This window comes from Brachyistius frenatus, unplaced genomic scaffold (genome assembly GCF_029030835.1).
Source record: "Brachyistius frenatus isolate BFR_SWC_R1_liver_20210118 unplaced genomic scaffold, ASM2903083v1 Contig_174, whole genome shotgun sequence".
In the NCBI taxonomy this organism is placed as follows: Eukaryota; Metazoa; Chordata; class Actinopteri; family Embiotocidae; genus Brachyistius; species Brachyistius frenatus.
In genome coordinates this window covers 722,501-742,500 of record NW_027210773.1, presented here as the reverse complement: position 1 = coordinate 742,500, position 20,000 = coordinate 722,501, and the positions used below count along the sequence as shown (strand labels likewise).

Sequence of the window (20,000 nt, the reverse complement as noted above, 5' to 3'; positions counted from 1 at the left end):
CGTGTGTGGGGATCCTCATCAGCAGCTTCTCGTTGTCTCTCCACGTCAGCAGCAGGCAGCGAGCCGACAGACTCAGGATGCAGTCCTGATCCACGCTGGTCTTCAGCGGTAGCACCTTCAGCTGCTGCTGAAGACACACCGCCGCACGGCGTCACAGATCACCGATTAATGAGTCCATGGAAATCATAAACACTAATACTGCCTCATTGGAGCTTCAGTGGCTATTGAGGAGCACCTTGATCGGCTGTTTGCTCACCGTAGTAATTCACAATTTCTTTGAATTGAATTGGAAAGATCTTATTGAATATTCGATGGTTATACATGCAGGAGATCCATCATTGATGAAGCTGACTGTTGTTCGTTATAGACTACTTGTTCATCACTAACCTCAGCTTCATTATTGACCTTAGAATTCAGTCATTTACAGCTAATTGATTACTAACCCTGGCTGTGTCCAGCAGCTGCAGCAGCTCGTCTCGGCTGGAGGGGTTCAGCGAAACCGACACCCACGTCAGGTGACCGAGGAACTAAGAGGAGAGGTCGAAAGGTCAAGCAACAAGTCACAAAGGGCGTCAGCGGCGACCAAAGTGCCGTTCGGTTCTACTCCGGGTCCGACCTTGACTTCCTTCTCCACGTAGTCGAAGATGAGTCTCTCGGGGTGGATGAGGTAGTCGGGGGGGTAGAGGGGGACGGTGTGCAGCGTGCGGCGGTAAACGCTGCCTCGATCCACCGGCCTGCGACCGGACTTGGACCAAACCAGCCGCTTAATGGGTGAGACGAAACTCTGGGGAGAGAAGGAAGACGAGGGAGAGTGAAGTGCTAAAGGCTGCAGTAGGTCGCCATGTAACTCGGTAACCGCGGTGTCCAGAGGTTCTTGAGCGCTGCCACCAGGTCAAAGTTCGCTCTCAACCAATGGACGCTTTTGTTCAGACATCGCGTTTCCAGATATTGAATCCTAACAATGTTTCTGACGCTCGACTTCCTCTGCTGCCATCATGATGTTGACTTTTGTAGTTTTTAGTCAAAAGTTTCAACAACAATTAGCTGCATTGTCGTGTAATTCGCGATGCGCATTTATTTTCCCGCTTTGCAATTACACATTGGTCATTCTCGGGCATTTCCTGTAGCAGGTAGCCTAAAAAGTAAAAAAATTTCAGATTGCCCAAGACTTTGTTAATGATGAAATACTGTACATGTCAAACCAGCGACATTCCCGTCAGCTGCACACGACCCGCTAAGCCTTAGCATGTTAGCATTGTCATCGTTGAGTGCTAATAGCTTTTAGCTCGTAGAGAACTGCTTTGGCTAAGTACAGTTTTCCAGAACTGCTAGCATGGCTGTAAACGTAGCATTGTTTTATCGGCCGATACTTTGGTTCACAGATAAAACACCTGCAGCTGTCGTGGTTAATGAACTATCGTCATGGTAACAAGAGGAGGGATTCTATTGGTTTTGGTGGTTTTTCTTCTCACGTAACGATGAGCTGGAACTTTGTTGGCAAGAAATCTCAAAGTCAACATTGACAGTCATTTTTCGGCGAATATTTATGGACCTCAGAAGATGAAAGCTTCTGTTTCTATCGACCCCACGACCTTCGGTCTCCAAATACCCGTCGGGAAAACTTCACGTTTTGAGCTCCGTGACTCTGATTCACCAAAGTTCAGTGTTCTGGCTCTAATTAACGCAGCAGAGTCGTCTCCAGTTTAAATTTGAGCCACAGTTTAACAGACGGCTTCATTTGTGTGTGTTCGTGTCTCGGGATGTTCGTGTTCGTGTTCATCTTCGTGTGTTAATGTGGTTCATCCTCCTTTACTGTTCCAGCAGTGATTGACAGGTGATCTCTGACAGCTCACTGCTGAGACTCGCTGACAACACCAGCACACACTGTTAGACACACACACACACACACACACACACACACACACACACACACACACACACACACACACACACACACACACACACACACACACACACACACACACACACACACACTGAATCCAGACAGGACATCTCGTCTCTCGTCTCTCTGAATAAGAACCAGGACTGATCTCTGCGTAGATTTCTGATGAACATCTCGGTTGTCAGCTGAATTTAAGGACAAAGACAGACGATGCTTCTAATGAATTTGTACTCTTCTTGTCTTTGAGACGACAGCAACGGGGAAATAATTGGATTTTGTGATGAACAAACCTCCCTCGGTCACAGCAAGGTGCTACTTAATTAACTAGCTTCATAGCACCTCAGTGTTAATACTGAGGTTTTGCTTTTTTGCCTTTTCAAATTGGTTTTTCAAACTCTTCCTTGATGGCACAAGTTGGTGGATTCTTAATTAGTAAAAGTTTGGGATTAGAACTGCGTTGGTGTCCTTCCCAGCTGAGCGTGCCTGAATGAGATTCTAGCCGTCCAAGCTGCCCTACTTCCTGTTGGTTTTCCGCACATAAACAAAAATCAATCAAAAAGAACAAATCCATAGCTCCTCGGGGCTTTCCAAATGTTACAGAAGTCAATGGATCAAACCACAGACTGGATAGAAAAGAGTTCGTAGCTTCAGGTCTGAAAAATGAGGCCGATGCAGAAGTGCCTCAAGCTGCAATACCACTGAGTTGAATGGGAGTCTATGGAGCCTGTGGCCTGTGGCTCCATAGACTCCCATTCAACTTCTCTCATCAAATACAAAAGTCAATGAATCTTTTTAATAATTGGTTCACAGTATAGTTCAAACCACTACTTTTTTGTGGGGCAGCTGGAACTCTAACCGAGGAGGCTTTGTACAGCTGACAGACATCTTCTTTTTGGGCTCATTGCAGTCACAGTTTTGGGCCGTTAAGATGGTTTCGCTCAAAGATTACTAAACTCAAACTTGACGCAAAAGATGCAACTTCAAACCTGAGTGTGAATTCACTGGTAGCTGCAAATTAATTGAAATGAACTGAGTTTGCAACAAATTGCGACTTTTCTAAATAATAATAAACTTTGTGTTTCTTAGACAAGGATTGTCTTGACAAGACTCAAATTAGAGGGAAACTAAAAAGACATTAACCTCAACACGTCTTCAGCCCAAAATTAATAAAAGTCCCAATTTCTCGTTGGATGACATAATGTGACAAAATTAGCTCAAGCCAGCAACGTCCAAACAACCTGAATGGAACGAGGAAACTCACAAACTACGGTACCTTCTTGGATTTCTTTGGTTCATAGTCCATCGCTGGGTCAGCTGGTCCTGGTCCTGGTCCTGGTCCTGGTGCTGGTCCTGGTGCTGGTCCTGGTCCCTCTCTTCCTGAACGTATTTCTTTGTTTCAGTTTGTCTTTTGTTGTCGTCTTGTCTGTCTCCCGGTTATTTTTTCCATCGTTTCTTCTGCGCCGTCTTCACTTCTCTCAGTTCCAGTTATTCTGTTCGGTCTCGGCTGCTTCGTTCTTCTTCTTTCTCCACTGATTGTTCTTTTCAGACCTCTCCTGGGGCCACACACACACACACACACACACACACACACACACACACACACACACACACACACACACACACACACACACACACACACACACACACACACACACACACACACACACACACACACACATAGGAGAGAACAGGAAGCAGAGGAAGGCCACTTCCTGTCCGAGAGGAAACTCCACCAGGGTCCTGATAACATCCATTCTGTCCGCACTGATAACACATACAAACTTACCTTAAATGAAACTTGCCTCAAACTTTACTTCATTTAAATGGTTTCTATTTCCAAGATAAAGTTCCAATTTTTATTTTGTTTTTGTCAAACCAAGCGGAAAAATCTGCAATTTGGAAGAGCAGGTAACTTTGGGCAGCTGTTGTTAGAGCGATGGCAGCGGGATTATAAAAGCATCCAGAACCGGCCGCCTGATTGAAATCTACCTTTAAAACCCAGAATCCCTGAAGAGCAGGTGTGCAGTCATTTTACGAACGTCAGTAAAACTGTTGCTGCAGCTGTCAGGAGTCTCTATGTGATATCAAAAAGATCATTTTACTCAATGTTCTCTCTCAGCATTGAACATTAATCGACCTCGACACATTGATATTTATACCTTCTGTGAAGGTGTTTTTGTGTCTTTATTCTGCAGCAAAAACAACAGTTTTAAAAGCCAATTTCTCTCTGCAATAAAACCAAGTTTGTAAGTAAAAATATATAAATTGAGAATATAATTATTTGCATTGCAAACCGATTTGGTCTTACAGTTTTGGTCACAGAATTTAGTTTACATACTTTTACATTCAAAACTGAGAAATTTGCTTCCAAAACCTTTTTTATTTTGTGCTTGAATAATAAAGACACAAAAATACTATCATATCTTCCTACTTTGTGCACTTTGAATCATTTATGTATCGGCTATCTGTATTTGTCTTTATTCAAATGTTCCAAAAAGGCTTTAAAAAAAAAAAAAAAGAAGCTATTTCTACTGCTCACTTACACCTATTTATTTGGTTGCTTCGTTTATAAAAACTTACAAAGGATGAAGGCATGCTGGGAAACGGTAAACCGATGGCCTTCAGGACCTCCAGCTCCAGAGTTCTATACTTTACAATCCTCGTATCATATCTGCTGCTTCTTCTATGTTTTCTATCTTCTGTCTTTTTCTTCTTAACATCTAAACTTTAAAGTTCTTCAAAACAAACTGCTTGCTTTTTTATTTTGAATTTTTTTGCCGTTTTTGCCACTTCTCGATGATCGTCGGCCATTTTGGCTTAGCAGCACTTCAACAGCTGTTTTAATGTGACATTATATATATTTCTATTTCATCAGGATAACGAGAGGTATTCTGTGGTATTCACTTGTTCTCTTTCACGTTCGCCTGCTGTGTGTGACTCAGCGTTGGCTTTTAAATTTAGCTTGAAATCTGTCCAAGCAGGCCTTTAATTAGCTACAGAAGTACAGTATGTCTGTTCCTGTTATCGAATCTGAAATCATTACGTAATTCAAATAAATACTTTAAAGAAGTAAAAATCCTTCCCCCCCCCCAACAAGCTTCCTCAGTATCAGTGATGGAGTTCAACATAAACACTCATTTTCTTCCATAATTAGAACAGATTGATGATTTCACATGGGAGACTTCTTTGTTTTTGTTCTTGCTTTTTATTTTGGCTTTAAGGAGGCAGGGCTCCGTTGGGGAAAGATGATGATCTATTTCCATCCAATAATCACAGTTTGAGCAACAATCAATCAAAACATAATGCCAGATCTGCTTGCAGTGTTACTCTGTCAATCATATTTGATAAAATATGAAAGCAAAAGCAGGTGTGTCTTTAAGAGGTAAACTCTTGATTATTAGTTCATTAATAATATTCAATTATTGATTGTTTTATTGATTAATTTAATGTCATAGCATTTTTTCTGAAAATGTTTAATCCAAGTTTTAAAGGGCTTTAAACTGTAGAAATGTCTAATCTTTAAATTAACACCCAAACGATGCCAAAGAGAAATTGTAAACATCACAGATTACAGTAATGTATAAACAATATACACCTTTTTTTGTAAATATGGAAATAAAAAATAAATAAAAAAACATTAGAGTTAGCAGTGAGCAGTTTTCACCACAGGGAGGCAGCACTGTGACAAAGAAGAACTGAAGGAGGAGGAAGAGGAGGAGACAAGGAGGGGACGGGGGAGGGGGGAGGTGGGGGACGTAATTCTCCGCAGCAGGACGGTGGATGAAGCAGAGGAGGCGACATCAAACCTTTGACACACACACACACACACACACACACACACACACACACACACACACACACACACACACACACACACACACACACACTCTCACACTCTCACACACACACACACACACACACACACACACACACACACACACACACACACACACACACACACACACACACACACACACACCTATTATCAGGGTAACCACTCCATGCTGACTGGAGGGCTAATGGCTTAACGATTGTCCAGTTACCTTGGTAACGGGAGACAAAGATGGGGCATTTATCTTTAGATTTTTTCCTTCTTGTTGTCGTCTCCGTCTTTAGACCCTCAGAAAGACGTCTGGAGGTTTAACGGTGTCACAACCAACAACGGAGAAATCAAAAGTTCCACAACAAACAAAGTTTTCTATCCATTTTTTTTAACAGATCACGTTTCCTCAAGAAAAGCTGGATCGCATACCGTCAACTTTTTGTGTAGAAATAAAATCTATAATGATATTAAAAACATTGTGAGTTACATTTCTCAAAATCAAACTATTATGAGACATCTGCCGTTTCAGTTTTATTCTATCTCTTATTTTTGAAGTTTGACTCTTCTGTCTTTGTGTATAAAAATCATCGTTCACAAGATTAAACTTCTTTCTAATAAATGTGATTTAAACCAGACAAATACGGTCTGTTTAATACAAGTTAGGCTACATCTCCAGTCTTTGTAATAAATTATGATTACTGGCGTAAAATGCAGCACTAAGATCTCACAGGAAGTAAAGAGACGAGAGAAATTATGGGAGGATTGTTGGTAAATTTGCACCAGTTTTTAATTTCTATCTAAATCCTGGATAAAAATCTTCAAATTTACCAATGTTAGGCAGGTTATTGATTTGCAACAGCTTTTTCAAGGACTTCAGAAGATCAATGTAAAGTAAATAATTAGCAGCAGCAACTTTACATGTTGTTTCTTTTGAAAACTGAAGTTTAATGAGGCTAAAGAAACACACACACACACACACACACACACACACACACACACACACACACACACACACACACACACACACACACACACACACACACACACACACACACACACACACACACACACACACACACACACATATATACCATTCCTACAAAATAAAAGCATGAATCGCACACACACATGGACTCACCTGCTCCTGATGTTTTCTTTCTCTGACAAACACACACATCAATCATCCTGCTGCGATCTTCAAAGTACATCAGACCTTCGTATGTTGTGTTGCTGCATCAACTTTGTCTCTTTGAAAAAGTGTGTTTGCATGTGTGAGAGGTGTATTGGGTTTGGATTCATTCATGTGTGTGTGTGTATCAGCAATATCAAAGAAGCAGCATCCTTAAAAGACCCGATGCTTCTCACACACACACACACACACACACACACACACACACACACACACACACACACACACACACACACACACACACACACACACACACACACACACACACACACACACACACACACACAAGGTCTGACACAAGACAGGAAAAAAAAAGGATGAGGGGGAAGATAGGAGGAAGGAAACGGGTGGAAAAAGAGATGATAGGGGGGATATAGACAGAAGATGAGTTGGACAGTTGAGAGCAAAGAGGAGAGGAAGGAAGGAAGGAAGGAAGGAAGGAAGGAAGGAAGGAAGGAAGGAAGGAAGGAAGGAAGGAAGGAAGAGAGGGAGGAGGAGGGAGGAGGAGGCAAGAGGAAGGAGGAAGGAGGAGAGAGGCTGTTTGGTTGCTGGATCTCTGGAGACACCGACCAAATAAACAAGAACTCCCGGGACGCAGGAATACTGATGTGAAGTGATGGAGAGATTAAAGCATGTTTGGAGGGAGAGATTTTTGTTTGTCGCCTCCAGAGGGAAGACGGGAGGATAGACGGGAGGAGAGACGGGAGGAGAACGAGCAGAAATAGAAGGTTGGAGGAGCTTCAGCTTCAGTTTCAGCTCCTCGTTCTGGAGAATCTTCGGCGCCCTCCAACGATAGATGTTTGAGATTTGTAGGTAATTTCATTCATTCTTTGAATTAATTATTTTTGATTAAATCAGTTTAGAATTGTGAATCTGACTTAACGAGGCTTCTGGGTAATGATTTGTTTATAAAAAAAAAAGGAAAAAAAACTGACTGAACTTGATTTGGTTGCAAGAAATAATTTTGATTCAATGTTGGGTCAAACTAAAAAGATCATTCAGGATTGTTGTTGGCTGCGGAAATATGCCGCACTTTTAACTTGACTTATTTTGCCTGTTTGTACATAAACAGTAACTTGTAAATAATGGTCTGATATTAACAGAAACCACCATCTTTTATGCTTTAAATAAATAATTGAAAAGAACAGACCTAATATCTGATCTGGATGATGTTTCTCATTTTCTCATGTTTCAATCAGTCAAAATCCTAAAAGTTGAGCACATTGCAAACCTCAGAGTCCTGTTCGTTCTACGTCCACCGTGAAGCCCGACTTCCTCCTCCAATAACCTCTGCAGGGGAACCCCCGCCCCCCTCCAAAAAAAAAAAAAAAAGTAACACAAAATCCCACATTTAAAATAAACAACCGCTGCAAACCAAAAATGTAAAATCTGCTTTAAACAGAGTTTGTAGAAGGAAGTGAGAAGGACGTAAAAGTGGCTCCATGCTGTACTCGACTACAAGTATGTGTTCAAAAATGAAATAGTCACTGAGAAGAACGGTTCTCTGGAGATTATAAACACGTCAACCAGAAAGCAGCATTTTAAAGTTGCATTGATATTAAAATACCACAAACTAATACTACTGCATACAATGCAAACATTCAAGTAGTACTCAGTTAAATACTAAATATAGCAAACTAACAACGACTAAAAGTTCTTAAATATGGTAAAATAAAATAATAAAGCTCCACGATTTGTACAAATTTAAAGCGAAAGCCTAAAAATTAAACTTGAATGAAATTTGACTGTCAAAGAAGACACAAACACACAGAGGCAGTTTTATTTTGACGGCCGTTCAGCCATGTTTACTACAGTATTGTTCCCATCTACAGTTATCAGCACAGCTTGTTGACTTCTTTTTTTTTTTTAACATCGTCATAGATATTTTCACCACTGGTTTATTTTTCTGCTCGTTCACTCGGAGGATGTTTAAGCAGCATTATCAAAAAAACTTAAGAGCACATCCTGACATACGTACTGTACATACGATACATACATACAAACCAAATCACACGTACTCACGCACACACGTCCTAGAATAGCGTCACTCTGATATATACAGATATATAGAATGAGTAAAAAAAAAGATCTATTTTCAGTTTTTACATCTTAATATAAGAGTCATACCAAAGACATGGCCACTGAGCGAGTAAACAATAAATAAATAGATATAAAACAAATACAAAAATAAATAAACATAAATACTTGCATTAATTAATAAAAGATGATTTGAGTTTTTAAACTCACTGTTCACTTTTAAACATGTTTTTGTTCAAGTCGATATAATAATCAGTGCACCACTATTAACTGCTGTTTTACCTCAACGACAAAAGGACCGCTTCATTACCCAATCAGAGGAGGCGAAACTTCGCCCCTCGGCCCGCGATTGGGTGGCATCTGTACATTAGCCTATCGTGTTCGACACGACATGATCACGTAGAGTCATTGTTTTTCAGCACCATTAACAACGCAGTGACTGTCACCACTGTACCAACATCCACAAGGTCAGGTAGGACACAACTGCCTGGTCGATAAAATCACAGGATATCATTACCAAGTTATTATCAATAATGACTTTTGTTTGCATTCCTGAATGTTCACCAAATGGACGTCGTGTTCAAAAGATGCAACGGTTTCCCCGCAGAGGAGATGCACTTATGACCGCAAACCTCGTCAGAGTCAGAGCACTTCTATATTTGCTTTTAACAATGCACACTAGAGGGCATGATGGCCGCTCTGCATATCCCTCAGAGCGTTTCACAGCAAAGCGTGAAATAGCCATGAAAGTTACACGTTTTGAAAGCGTGAAACTTACACGCACGTAAATGTCATGTGACGCGGGATTATATGACCGAGGTCCCGCAACAGTGGCAACACATGCTGTTTTTTGGCCGTCACAGACTGCCATGCGGGACGATGAGGTTCGAATCCAAGAGGTGACAACGTTTTTGTTGTTTTTCGTTTCCTAACCTCAACCACGTGTTTTTGCAATAAGTTTCATTTTCCTGTAAATCACATGACTCTTCGCATGCAGTAGGTTTCATTTTCGTCCAGTGCAAGAAAACGTGTAACTTTCCCGCCTGGACAGGCCGAAGCGTGGCTAGTTCACGTTCTGCTGTAGTGGACCAGCGTGTCTATTTTGTGATACCGAGTTGGAGAGTTGGTCGTTCGCATTCTCAGGAGTCGGCACAAAACATCCACAAGATGCAAACGGACACGTCGGCGAACAGCAGCGTAAGGAAGTGAAGGTCGGGCAGCAGCAGACTCAACGCAACCAGTGGAAAGGCAACGTAATGGAACGTGTCCGCAGTGAAGACTGATCTTCTAACTTGTGGTGAATTCAGAATCCTCCAAAAATGATTCCTTATAATTTCAATTCACACTAATCTACACTTTCCTCTAGCGCCAGCTTTGATGCAAAAATATTCATTGAAACCGGACGATATTCAGGTGTCAGCCAGGGATACAAATATATCGACATGTATGATGCTTATCTATGATTGCATTGTTAAAAAACAAGTATATAAGCTGCTCTTTGTGAACTGCTCAACCTAAGAAATCTAAAGCACACACGAGACCCGAGATCTTTCCTCCGAATAAACGCATGCATCATCAGCGTAAAGGCGAACGTGAACACCACCCTGGACACGTCGACAGCAAAGAGTTTTTATTGTCACCAGATGGCACCAAAAGCAAAAAGCACACGACTCCAATCGGCACTAAATATGTCTTTCTTACTGTCTTTCAGTCCAGCGTATCAGGCAACTAGATTTAAGAGGATTTTGACACCAGTTCAGGGATGTTTAACATGAGTTAATATAAATTGAATTGAAATTGAAATTTCTGGGCTATAACATAAACATCTTGCTTTTAAAAGTACCAAAGTTTCCAAACCAGGTAAACTGCTGTCATGAGTCCTGCTCTGTTTTTCAGAGAAGTGTTTATAAGTGCAACTTTTACCATCTTTATATGAAATTAAAACATCAGTGTACGTGTTTCTGGGATGTACATAAAGGACTCCCGCTTTTCAACAAACCAAATCCCTTTAAATGTACAGACTCACCTAAAGGCTTGAAAAAAATTCTTTGAAAAGAGCTTCAAAGAGAGACGGATGAAGAGAGACCAGTTGTGTAGTATGGAAGAGGACAGAAGTTAGCTTTGATGCTCGTGTTTCTTCAAACTCTTCTTCCTCCGGGTGGTTTGCTGACCAGGCTTTTTATCAGCATCTAACTGATAGTGACATTCATTCACATCTGGGAGGTACCGCGTTTAAACTTCGACCTCTGAAGTTTCTCACTGCTCCAATCAATATGTTCAAGCTGGCCAACAGTTTAAAGGAGAAAAGAGGATTTTCCATTGATTCCTACTTTGTTGTTTTTTTCTGTCCGTCGAGTGATGATGCCAATTATCAGTTGAAATGAAAATCTGTTAAAATTGTATATAAACCACGTGGTGTCATTTTGTAAACATCAGCTTTCAAAAAGTTCAAACCTTCGCCAAAATCCTATTTGTAACAAGAAACAACAATGGTGCTAACAAGCTAGCACCCACTGCTAACTTTCTGGCTGACAAAACCATCATGGTACTTTGCATGTTTGACTTTTTGTAATCAGTCTTCTTTAAGCATGTTTTGTCTCTTTTATTAGCTGCTTATTGAATCTATTCAACAAACCCTTACGGTACGTATTAAATAGCATGCGCACTGAAGATTCTAGACTTTCTGAATGTTGTCGGACCGAATGGATCAAATTCTGACAGCGAAACGAGTCATTTTGTGTCGATTGTGACGCTCCAAACTATTTATCCACCATGTTACTGCTTTGACGTAAGCACGTGTTGAAAAGTGTTTCTGCTCTCCCCGAAATACCAAAACTCTGGAAAATGTTTTCATAGCATAATGAGGTCGCTCATGATATCGTTAATACCGTACATGTTATGAGTTCCGAAAACAGTGGACAACTTTGGACGACATTTAGACTCGTACGAGTAAATGAAGATTCTTCACTCAAAAGTCATTCATCACCTAACTACAGCTTATTATAACAGCTTATATCTGACATCTGTATTTATTCAACTGTACATCACAGGCCTGGTTGTGGTGAGTTACAGCATGCCATATGGTGGTTGCAGAAGTCGCCCTCCTTACGTCTAGTCACAATTTATTTCTCCAAACAAGTCCGTACTCCGGTTTGGGGGGTGACAGTGCGGCTGGGATGTTTTTCTGTAACACATATGGATGGGTGACTGGTGTCGCTTGTATCTCAGGCCTACATTTCAGAAACTATCTGGACCTACACTGAGTTGGATCCTCACGGTCCCACGAGACTACATTTTCTCTTTGGACACCCCGGACAGGATGTTTAGAGGACGCTCACCGGATGGTTGTGAGGGACATGCAACCTTTTGGAAGCAAGGCGGAACAAAAAAAGGTTCTTTGAATGAAGTCCTACTTTTCTACATGTATATTCTTTAAAGTCCCAATATGAAGCGTATGAAGTTTGCAACAAATTGGTGATTTTGAGGTAAAAAAGGTGTCTTTGTCTTGGACTAAATTTGACTGCAGTAAGATATCTATATTATAATCATTTAACAGACGTCACATCCTCTTTTGAGTGGCAAATCTCCTAAGCAATATATATTGGAGAGTGAGTCCCTATTTAATGCCAGTGTTTAATTTTGCTACCAAACCAAAAGGATTGCATGTCCCATGCTCTCTCCAGCAACCAGCTCCTTCCGTTACCCGGTGAGTCTCTGTTGTGTCTTCGGGCTCCGAGGCTCAAGTTCATGCAGCAGACTGTCTTGATTATCTCAAACTCCACAACTTCATTTCTCTCAAATCCTTTTTTAAAAATTTTTTTTACTTCTTGTACTGCAGGATGAAACAAAAATCTAACAGTCCTTGGTCCCAGGATGAGAGATTCCATTTCTCACCTCCAAGCTTTTAGAAAATAAATGCAGATTATCCCAGTTCAGTACGACTCCGTTAACTTCCCGCGGCTCCTTCATGCTACGTACTCCCGGACCGCTTTGGTCCCAGATTGCGCTTCACATTATACAATCAAGTTTTGGCAACTTCTTTTCTTAAAAAGAGTCACCCGACACTCTGTATTTCTTTTCATGCTTCTTCTGGCGTAGGTAGTCCTGGGATGAGAACTGATCTCCGGCTGAGCCTTGGTCCCAGACTGCACTTTTAAGTTTAAGGAACCCCCGCTGGCCTAGACAGTCGTCTCGTACTCTAATACCTCTTTGCTGCCCATCATGCTACTCCTGTACTGTATCCGGGGGCTGACGGCAGACGTGGTCTCCAGGAGCAGGATGGTCTTGCGGAGGCGGCGATCGATAAAGTGTGCGTCCCAGGCGGGGTATCGCTTTCTCGGGAGGTCAATCCGGATCACTGGACCCTCCTGCGCGCGGGACGAGGAGGACGTCCTGTGAAGGAGCGCGGGAGAGGAGGACGGGGAGGGACGTACCTGGAAGACAGGCAGACAGCTGTCCCTGTCTCTCTCCCTTTCTCGCTCCCCAGGAACTGGCTCCCCCGTGTCTTTAGTCCTGGGAAGAGTCCTCGGAGGACTGGTAATGACCATGTCCGTTTGGGAGCCTTGGGACGGGGTAAGGCAAGCGTCGATCACTCCAGCCACCCCTCCTGCACCCACCGCGCCCTCGTCCACGCATCCCGCCCACTGCGAGCCCAGCACGGGCCCGTCCGGGTGCAGCCAGCAGTAGTACACCAACATGAAGAAGGTTCCCAGGGCAAAGCTGCAGGCCACCAGGCACACCACCACCAGGGCGTAGGAGTCGGAGGTGTGCGGGCCGCGGTAGGTGTACCAGGCGGCGGTCAGCGCCACGTTCTCAGCCAGCGTCACCGAGTAGTAGACAGTCATACGGAAGCGGCTGGGGCCCTCCTTCACGTTGAACCAGCAGAAGATGTAGATGATACCCACCACCATGTTGTAGATGATCTCCTCCCATTTGGACATGCAGAAGTCGGTCTCGCCTTGGATAATCCAGAAAGTCATGACACACCTGGAAGACAATAAACAACACAGCTCATAAGAGATGTGCCTTGAATCCTTTGAACACTACGGTGATTGATACTAAGAATAATTTAGTTACTGAGGAGGACAAGTTTACAAGGCCATTTTCTATTTTCCTAAAAAAGAAGTACCAATTTGCATTTGCTTATTCTCTCCATTACTGCCTCCATAATTCATGTTATTACTTCAGCTATATATTCTCCAGTCCAAACCTTATCTAAAGTTATCTGGTATTATAATGAGCAGATTGCATTCGATTCATGCTTAAAAATATGACCCTGGACTTAAACCTTCTCTCGAGCACCACTGTCAAGATAGAGTATGCATTTCTATTCCCACTACTGGAAAGATTACAACATACTAAAACAGTCAAAGTTTAAATTAGGTAAAAGGTGTACTGAACCTTAAGCAATAAGCATTACCTCCACACAGAGTTGGAGTTGTACTGCCAGCTACTGTTTCTTGGCAATACAATACTTATTTTAACTTGTGATAATGGGTTTTATGACCACTGGGGGGCAGCAGAAACTCTTTGTGAACACAACAGTGACATATCGTGACCTTTTAAGTTGACATGTTGAACTTGTTTACAGGCAGTCACAGCTACAGAGAAACATAATCTTTAATTTATGTGTCGAGTTCCTTGGTGAATGTAAGCAAACTCTCTTTTAGCTCCGTTTTTGGTCTCCACCAACTAAACAGCTCGGTTTAATGCTCCTCTATTTACACCAGCTAGTTGCAAACTTGCACTATCGGCTGCTTGGTGCTTACCAGGATGTTTAGAGAAGATTTTTAGAGCCTCATGACTGAAAAAAGCGTCAGTCTGTGGAACAAAATCATGAGAGCAGCGAGTGTATCCAAACGGTAAAGTTGTGAGCCGGACAGCTGAACAATGAGCTAAAACTTTATCTGAAGCTCTGTGAAGCTGAACAGAGCTGCAGATTCAGGTAACAACTCTCTGTAGGTTCTTCACCTCTTTCACATTGTCTCATTGTTTTCAAATTTGATATATCACTATTCGGAATATAAAATCGATTATAGATGTTTGAGTGCAGCAGTGAGACACAGCGACAATACAAGATATTTAACAAATCTCTCAGTTTGTACTGTAATCCCTTTTAAAACACGACATAATAAGTTATGTAATTTTATCCAAACTATTTCTAGTGATTTAAATAAATAATCTGAGTATAACAGGAAATTCAATTTAAAACATTCAAAATACACTTCAAATCCAAATCATGACATCAATACTGAATTTCTGCTCTCAGAGGTTTCAGCATCAATTTGCCAAAACTACAAATAATTACCATGAATGTGGGAGGGAATTTATAAAATGAGCCACTACTGAGTGTCCGTCCTCGGGGAGAAGAACCTGCAGAGTGCAGAGGAAGCTGCTCGTTGTGATTTAATTAGCAAGAATGAGCTGATTAAAAAGCTCCTGTTAAATGAGGACTTATGTGTAAATGTTTTCTTTAGAAAGCTGTTCACTGAAACACATCTACCTTTATAACATTGTGCAGAGAAATACATCTGCACTTTGACTTTTCTAATGGTTTGGTAAACAGACGGCTGGAGTAATTGATCCTCGATTGGTTTTGGTGTACCTGCTGTTACAGGTGCCAGGTGACTAATACAATATTTATTAAAGGTACAGTAAGAGCAGCCAGTTGGTGATTATTAGTGGTAATTATTACAAAGCTGCACTGCAGACTTAAAAAAATGTGTCGAAAGAACAGAGTAAAGTTTGGGAGTCTGCGTCAGGTGACATTTGGCGCACCAGTGGCTGACGATGAAAATGCCGAAGTAGAGCTGGAAGACGGAGGCGAAGAGGGCGAAGGCCACGGTCCTCGCCCCGATGGTGAAGAAGTGCCACAGCATCTGGGCGATCACGGCCTTGTAGGACATCGGCAGCTTGTCGTCGCGGGAGTCCCGGAGGACCTTCTGGTAGGAGGCAATCATCCAAGCCAGCGAGACCAGGGAGGCCGAGGCCGAGAGGCCTGGAGAGGCAGACAGACGGAGAGAGGGAGGAAAAAACAAGGAAGGAAACATCGATAACTGTCAAAAAAAAAAGCACAAAGAGAAAGCCTCATTATAGCCAACATGCAGACACTCTGACATTTCAAACACCCGTCGGACTGTATTTCTGTCACTGTAACTGTGATAGATGTCAACTATAATTGATCAGCTCAACTAACAATGGTGATAATATAAGATGCAATCACGTCTTGAAAAACGATGAATCAGTACACACTGTAGTAGTACACTAATAATACAAAAACTGCATTAATGACACTTCTGACTAATCTAAAGTGTTTTCTTTTTCCTCTTATCATATTCAGACGGACCTGAACCATTTTTCTACTGAAGTCAAATGATCATTAGCCTGAACACGTAACTTTCAGGCCCAGAGCACGCTTTAATGCATGAAACATTCATAGGCGTTAATCATGCAGTCTTGTCTCAAATCTGCCAAGAATCACACTGAGAATACATTCAAATACATTCAAATGCATTAAAATGGGAGCAGCGAAGAAGCTGCACCGACTTTTTAATGCATTTTAATCGTTCTGGACTTAAAAAAAAAAAAAAATTCTCTCGTGGAAATTTAAAGATAATTGGCGAAACCGTTTAAAAAACTAAGATGACTTATTGCGACCAGTTTGTGCTTTTGAAGTCGAACAATTTGACGACCAATTTTTGGGTTGTTCGTCCATCCCATCCTTGTGAAGATCTCAGCAACCCTTTGAGGGAATTTCTTCAAATTTGGCACAAATGTTCATTTTCACTCAAGAATGAAGAGATAGAATTTTGGTGGTCAAATGTCAAAGTTCAACGTGATCTCACCGATCACACGGGTGATTGGCTATAGCTCAAGAATTAATTCACTAGTTATGACAAATGTTTGAAAACATTTTATACCTGAAAGGTTGAAGGTCAACTTCCCTATGACATCATAATGTTCATTATAAACTCCATAGTTTTAATTGGCTTTATTGTTTGATGATATTTCAGTATTGTAGCTGGCTTGTGCTTTGTTTTAAACTCCCCCAAATTTAAGTTGAGCTTAACATGATGTCACAAGTTTTACTCAGTAATGCTTTACACGAGACATCTTCTGAGCATGAAACACTCTGACTACTAAACGTACCGTAGTGAGGTTGTTTTATTCAGCTGCTTTTTACACTCTTATGAAGAAACTTTGATCAAAAGCTGTGCTAAAAAAAAAAAGAAAAAGCTGCTGAAACTTCGGTTTTTATTTCTACAAAAATATTGCATGCACAGTGAGTTTATGGACAGACATTTGACAAGTAAAAAAGTTTTGCAGGAGAAATCTGAGATGAACCCAACTGGACCTTCTGATATTAAATTCCACCAGAGTTTACAAATCAAACTAACAACACTGGAACGCATTTTGAGGAAATACACCAACAGATACACAATAAATGAACCCAAAGCAACGGGATTACGGGGTAGACGGCGACAGATGCAGTCTGTTGTGCTTGGAAAGCTCCGGTAAATCCCGACATTTGGAGAAACTGGAAGCAGCAAATGTTTGGGATTTGTACCGAACAGATGACTTGAATAATTAATCGGCAACATTGACAGTTGATTCATCGTATTGATTGACTAATGGAACGATCTGCAAAGTGAATAAGCGCTCCTCGTAATGTAGAGCTGTGTGGGAGAGTCTGTGTGCATCCTTACCATTAAAAAAAACATGAATGCTTAATAACAGATGGTGGGTCACCAAACTAGACAGGAATATGTATGTGTGTGTGCTCTGATAATGTATCTTTGTGAGGACTTTAGGTTTTAGACCGAGACGGAGGACTGCTTGGATCTGGAAACATGCAGAAGTCATTGTTTTTGGTCCTGATGCAAGAAGGTTTAAGGGAAATTTGGTAGAAATTGGCAAAAACATTCATTTGATACCAAGGATGAAGTAATTCGATTTTGGGGGAAAAGGTCAAGGGCCTTTGCCTCGAGACAATTGGTTCAAATTTGGCAAAACCATTCACTTAGCACCAACAATGACCTGATAAGATTTTTATGTTTAAAGGTCAAAGTTCAAGGTCACTTTCACCTCACATTAACTCATGCCTACAGACGCAATTATTTCAAAACGCCTTGAGGGAATTTATTCAAATTTGTCACAAAAGTTCATTTTGGCTCAGCAATGAATTGTTTTGATTTTGGAGGTCAAAGGTCAAAGTCACTGTGTGTTCAGTATCTATAAGTGTTTGGAAAGATATAATTGTAAATTACAACCTGAGGTAATTCTAGTTCTAACTTTTACAAACTGTGACGGAGGACCGGCGTCTGTCTCACCTTGCAGAGGGAGGACGATGTTTCCGTGGATCATGATGCTCAGCTGCAGGACGAGCTGCGGTGCAGACTTCAGGAAGGCCTCCAGGAGGCGGAGCATGGTGATGTCGGCGCTCTCGAACATCAGCCGCCAGTGGAAGTGGCGGCGGGGTCCGTTGCTGTGCCAGCGGCTCTGGGCGCCCAGGTAGAGGGCGTGGATGTACCTGAGGACAGACAGGGAAGCATGTTGATTCACTCTTCAAGCTTCAAGTTATGTTTTCGATATTTGAGTCAGTAACAGCTCCACGACCTTCTGCTCTGTGGAGAGGAGGTGCGACAATAAGATCTGAAAGATTCAAGGAAAAACTGACAATTTTACTTCGCCCCATTAAAACTGCAAACATTTACAAATTCTAATGTTATTGAAGCTGTTTTTAAACTCACATCTAGAACCAAATTTGATGCAACAAAAATAAAGCCAAACAACGCAACATCCGATTAATATGCAGCTCTGCATATTCTTTATTTCTGCAACTCTCTGAAATCCCGTTCCAGAACATTTCAGATTTTCAGCAGCAGCTCTTTGCTCCCATGTTATTGTTGTATAATAATAATATGATTAACATTCAGACATTTTATCTCTGGAGAACATTATAATTGTGTTTGTACTCCTGAGAGTGTGAACAATTACATTTTAAAAAATGTAGGCAAATAAAACGACATTATAAATGAGTTCTATTTTTAGGGAACTGTCCCTTTAATAGAACTACAAAGTCTTATGGTACTTTCAAGACAAAAAATGAGTTTCTCCGGTGGTCAATGAGAAACATGAATACCTAAAATGTTATGTCATTTTCTGGGATGTTTTAAAATTTTATTTTTCTTCAATATGCATTTCCAGGACGTATCCTCAATCTAATTTCTATAAAACACCATTTTGCATGTAATAATCATTTATTTAGAAGCATTATAAACACAAACAGACAAAAAGATACTGCAGGAATAAAAACTAAAGCCGTCATCTTTCAGGAGAAAATGTGCTTCCTCAAAAATGAAGCACCTCGGAGACAAACATCGCCTCCCTCAGCCGTCCCTGTTCGACGCTGACGTTGCTGCTGTTGTGTTTGGCGTCAGTGACGGTTATCGGTCGCCGGGCGGCAGCGGGTCAATGGTCGCAGACAGCCGAGCGGCTCCGTGTTTAAAAAAAAAAAAAAAAAAACGAGTGACAAAATGGTGAAGTGAAAAAAAGAAAAAAGAGGAGGACGGTTGGAAGAGCTGTGACACTCGTGATCGTAGGAGGTTGCTGTCAGCGAGGGACGGAAAAACACCGAGCAAACTTCATAGAAAACAGAAACTTAGAAAGTTTTATGATTTGAATTTTGAAGATATCAGACTGTGTTTTAATGAGCTAAAACGCATGAATGTGAACGTGCATTTGTATTAAGCATAAAGTACAGTTTACTAACGGGTTGCACTTTGTCTCTTAATTAACAATAGGTGTGTTTTGGGTGGAACATGAAATAAACCATCAGTGTCATCTCCCACATTAATTATCTTTCATATTGTAATCTATTTATTTTTATGTTTTTGCATGTTTATGTACTGTTGCAGGTCCTTGTATCCACCCAGGTATGTGTGTACCGAGCATCAACCATCAGTGATGTCATAAACCATCAGTGATGTCATCGTTGGTTTGTGAACATTATGAATCCTCCAGTTCAGATTCTGTCCGTCACCATCTTG

General features: G+C 41.3%; 2 protein-coding genes across 5 annotated transcripts in view; both read right to left on the bottom strand.

Moving 5' to 3' along the window:
- ccm2l (CCM2 like scaffold protein) overlaps positions 1-3,536 on the bottom strand; it is a 12,613-nt gene extending 9,077 nt beyond the window's left edge. The window contains exons 1-4 of one of the 4 annotated variants that reach the window (XM_069717403.1): positions 3,177-3,536; positions 617-784; positions 444-527; positions 1-127 (exon numbers count right to left, since the gene is read on the bottom strand). The exon at positions 1-127 is cut by the window's left edge and continues 60 nt beyond it. In XM_069717403.1, coding sequence (XP_069573504.1) covers positions 1-127; positions 444-527; positions 617-784; positions 3,177-3,206 — 409 coding nt within the window. In that variant the 5' untranslated portion in view covers positions 3,207-3,536. The remainder of the gene's footprint in view (positions 128-443; positions 528-616; positions 785-3,176) is intronic. The other 3 variants (XM_069717405.1, XM_069717404.1, XM_069717406.1) reach the window with 3 other exon arrangements.
- A 5,162-nt stretch (positions 3,537-8,698) lies between these two features.
- Positions 8,699-20,000, bottom strand: part of xkr7b (XK, Kell blood group complex subunit-related family, member 7b) — a 57,841-nt gene continuing 46,539 nt past the window's right edge. The window contains exons 2-4 of the mRNA XM_069717387.1: positions 18,282-18,481; positions 15,730-15,949; positions 8,699-13,938 (exon numbers count right to left, since the gene is read on the bottom strand). Of these exons, the coding sequence (XP_069573488.1) occupies positions 13,131-13,938; positions 15,730-15,949; positions 18,282-18,481 (1,228 nt within the window). The 3' untranslated portion in view covers positions 8,699-13,130. The remainder of the gene's footprint in view (positions 13,939-15,729; positions 15,950-18,281; positions 18,482-20,000) is intronic.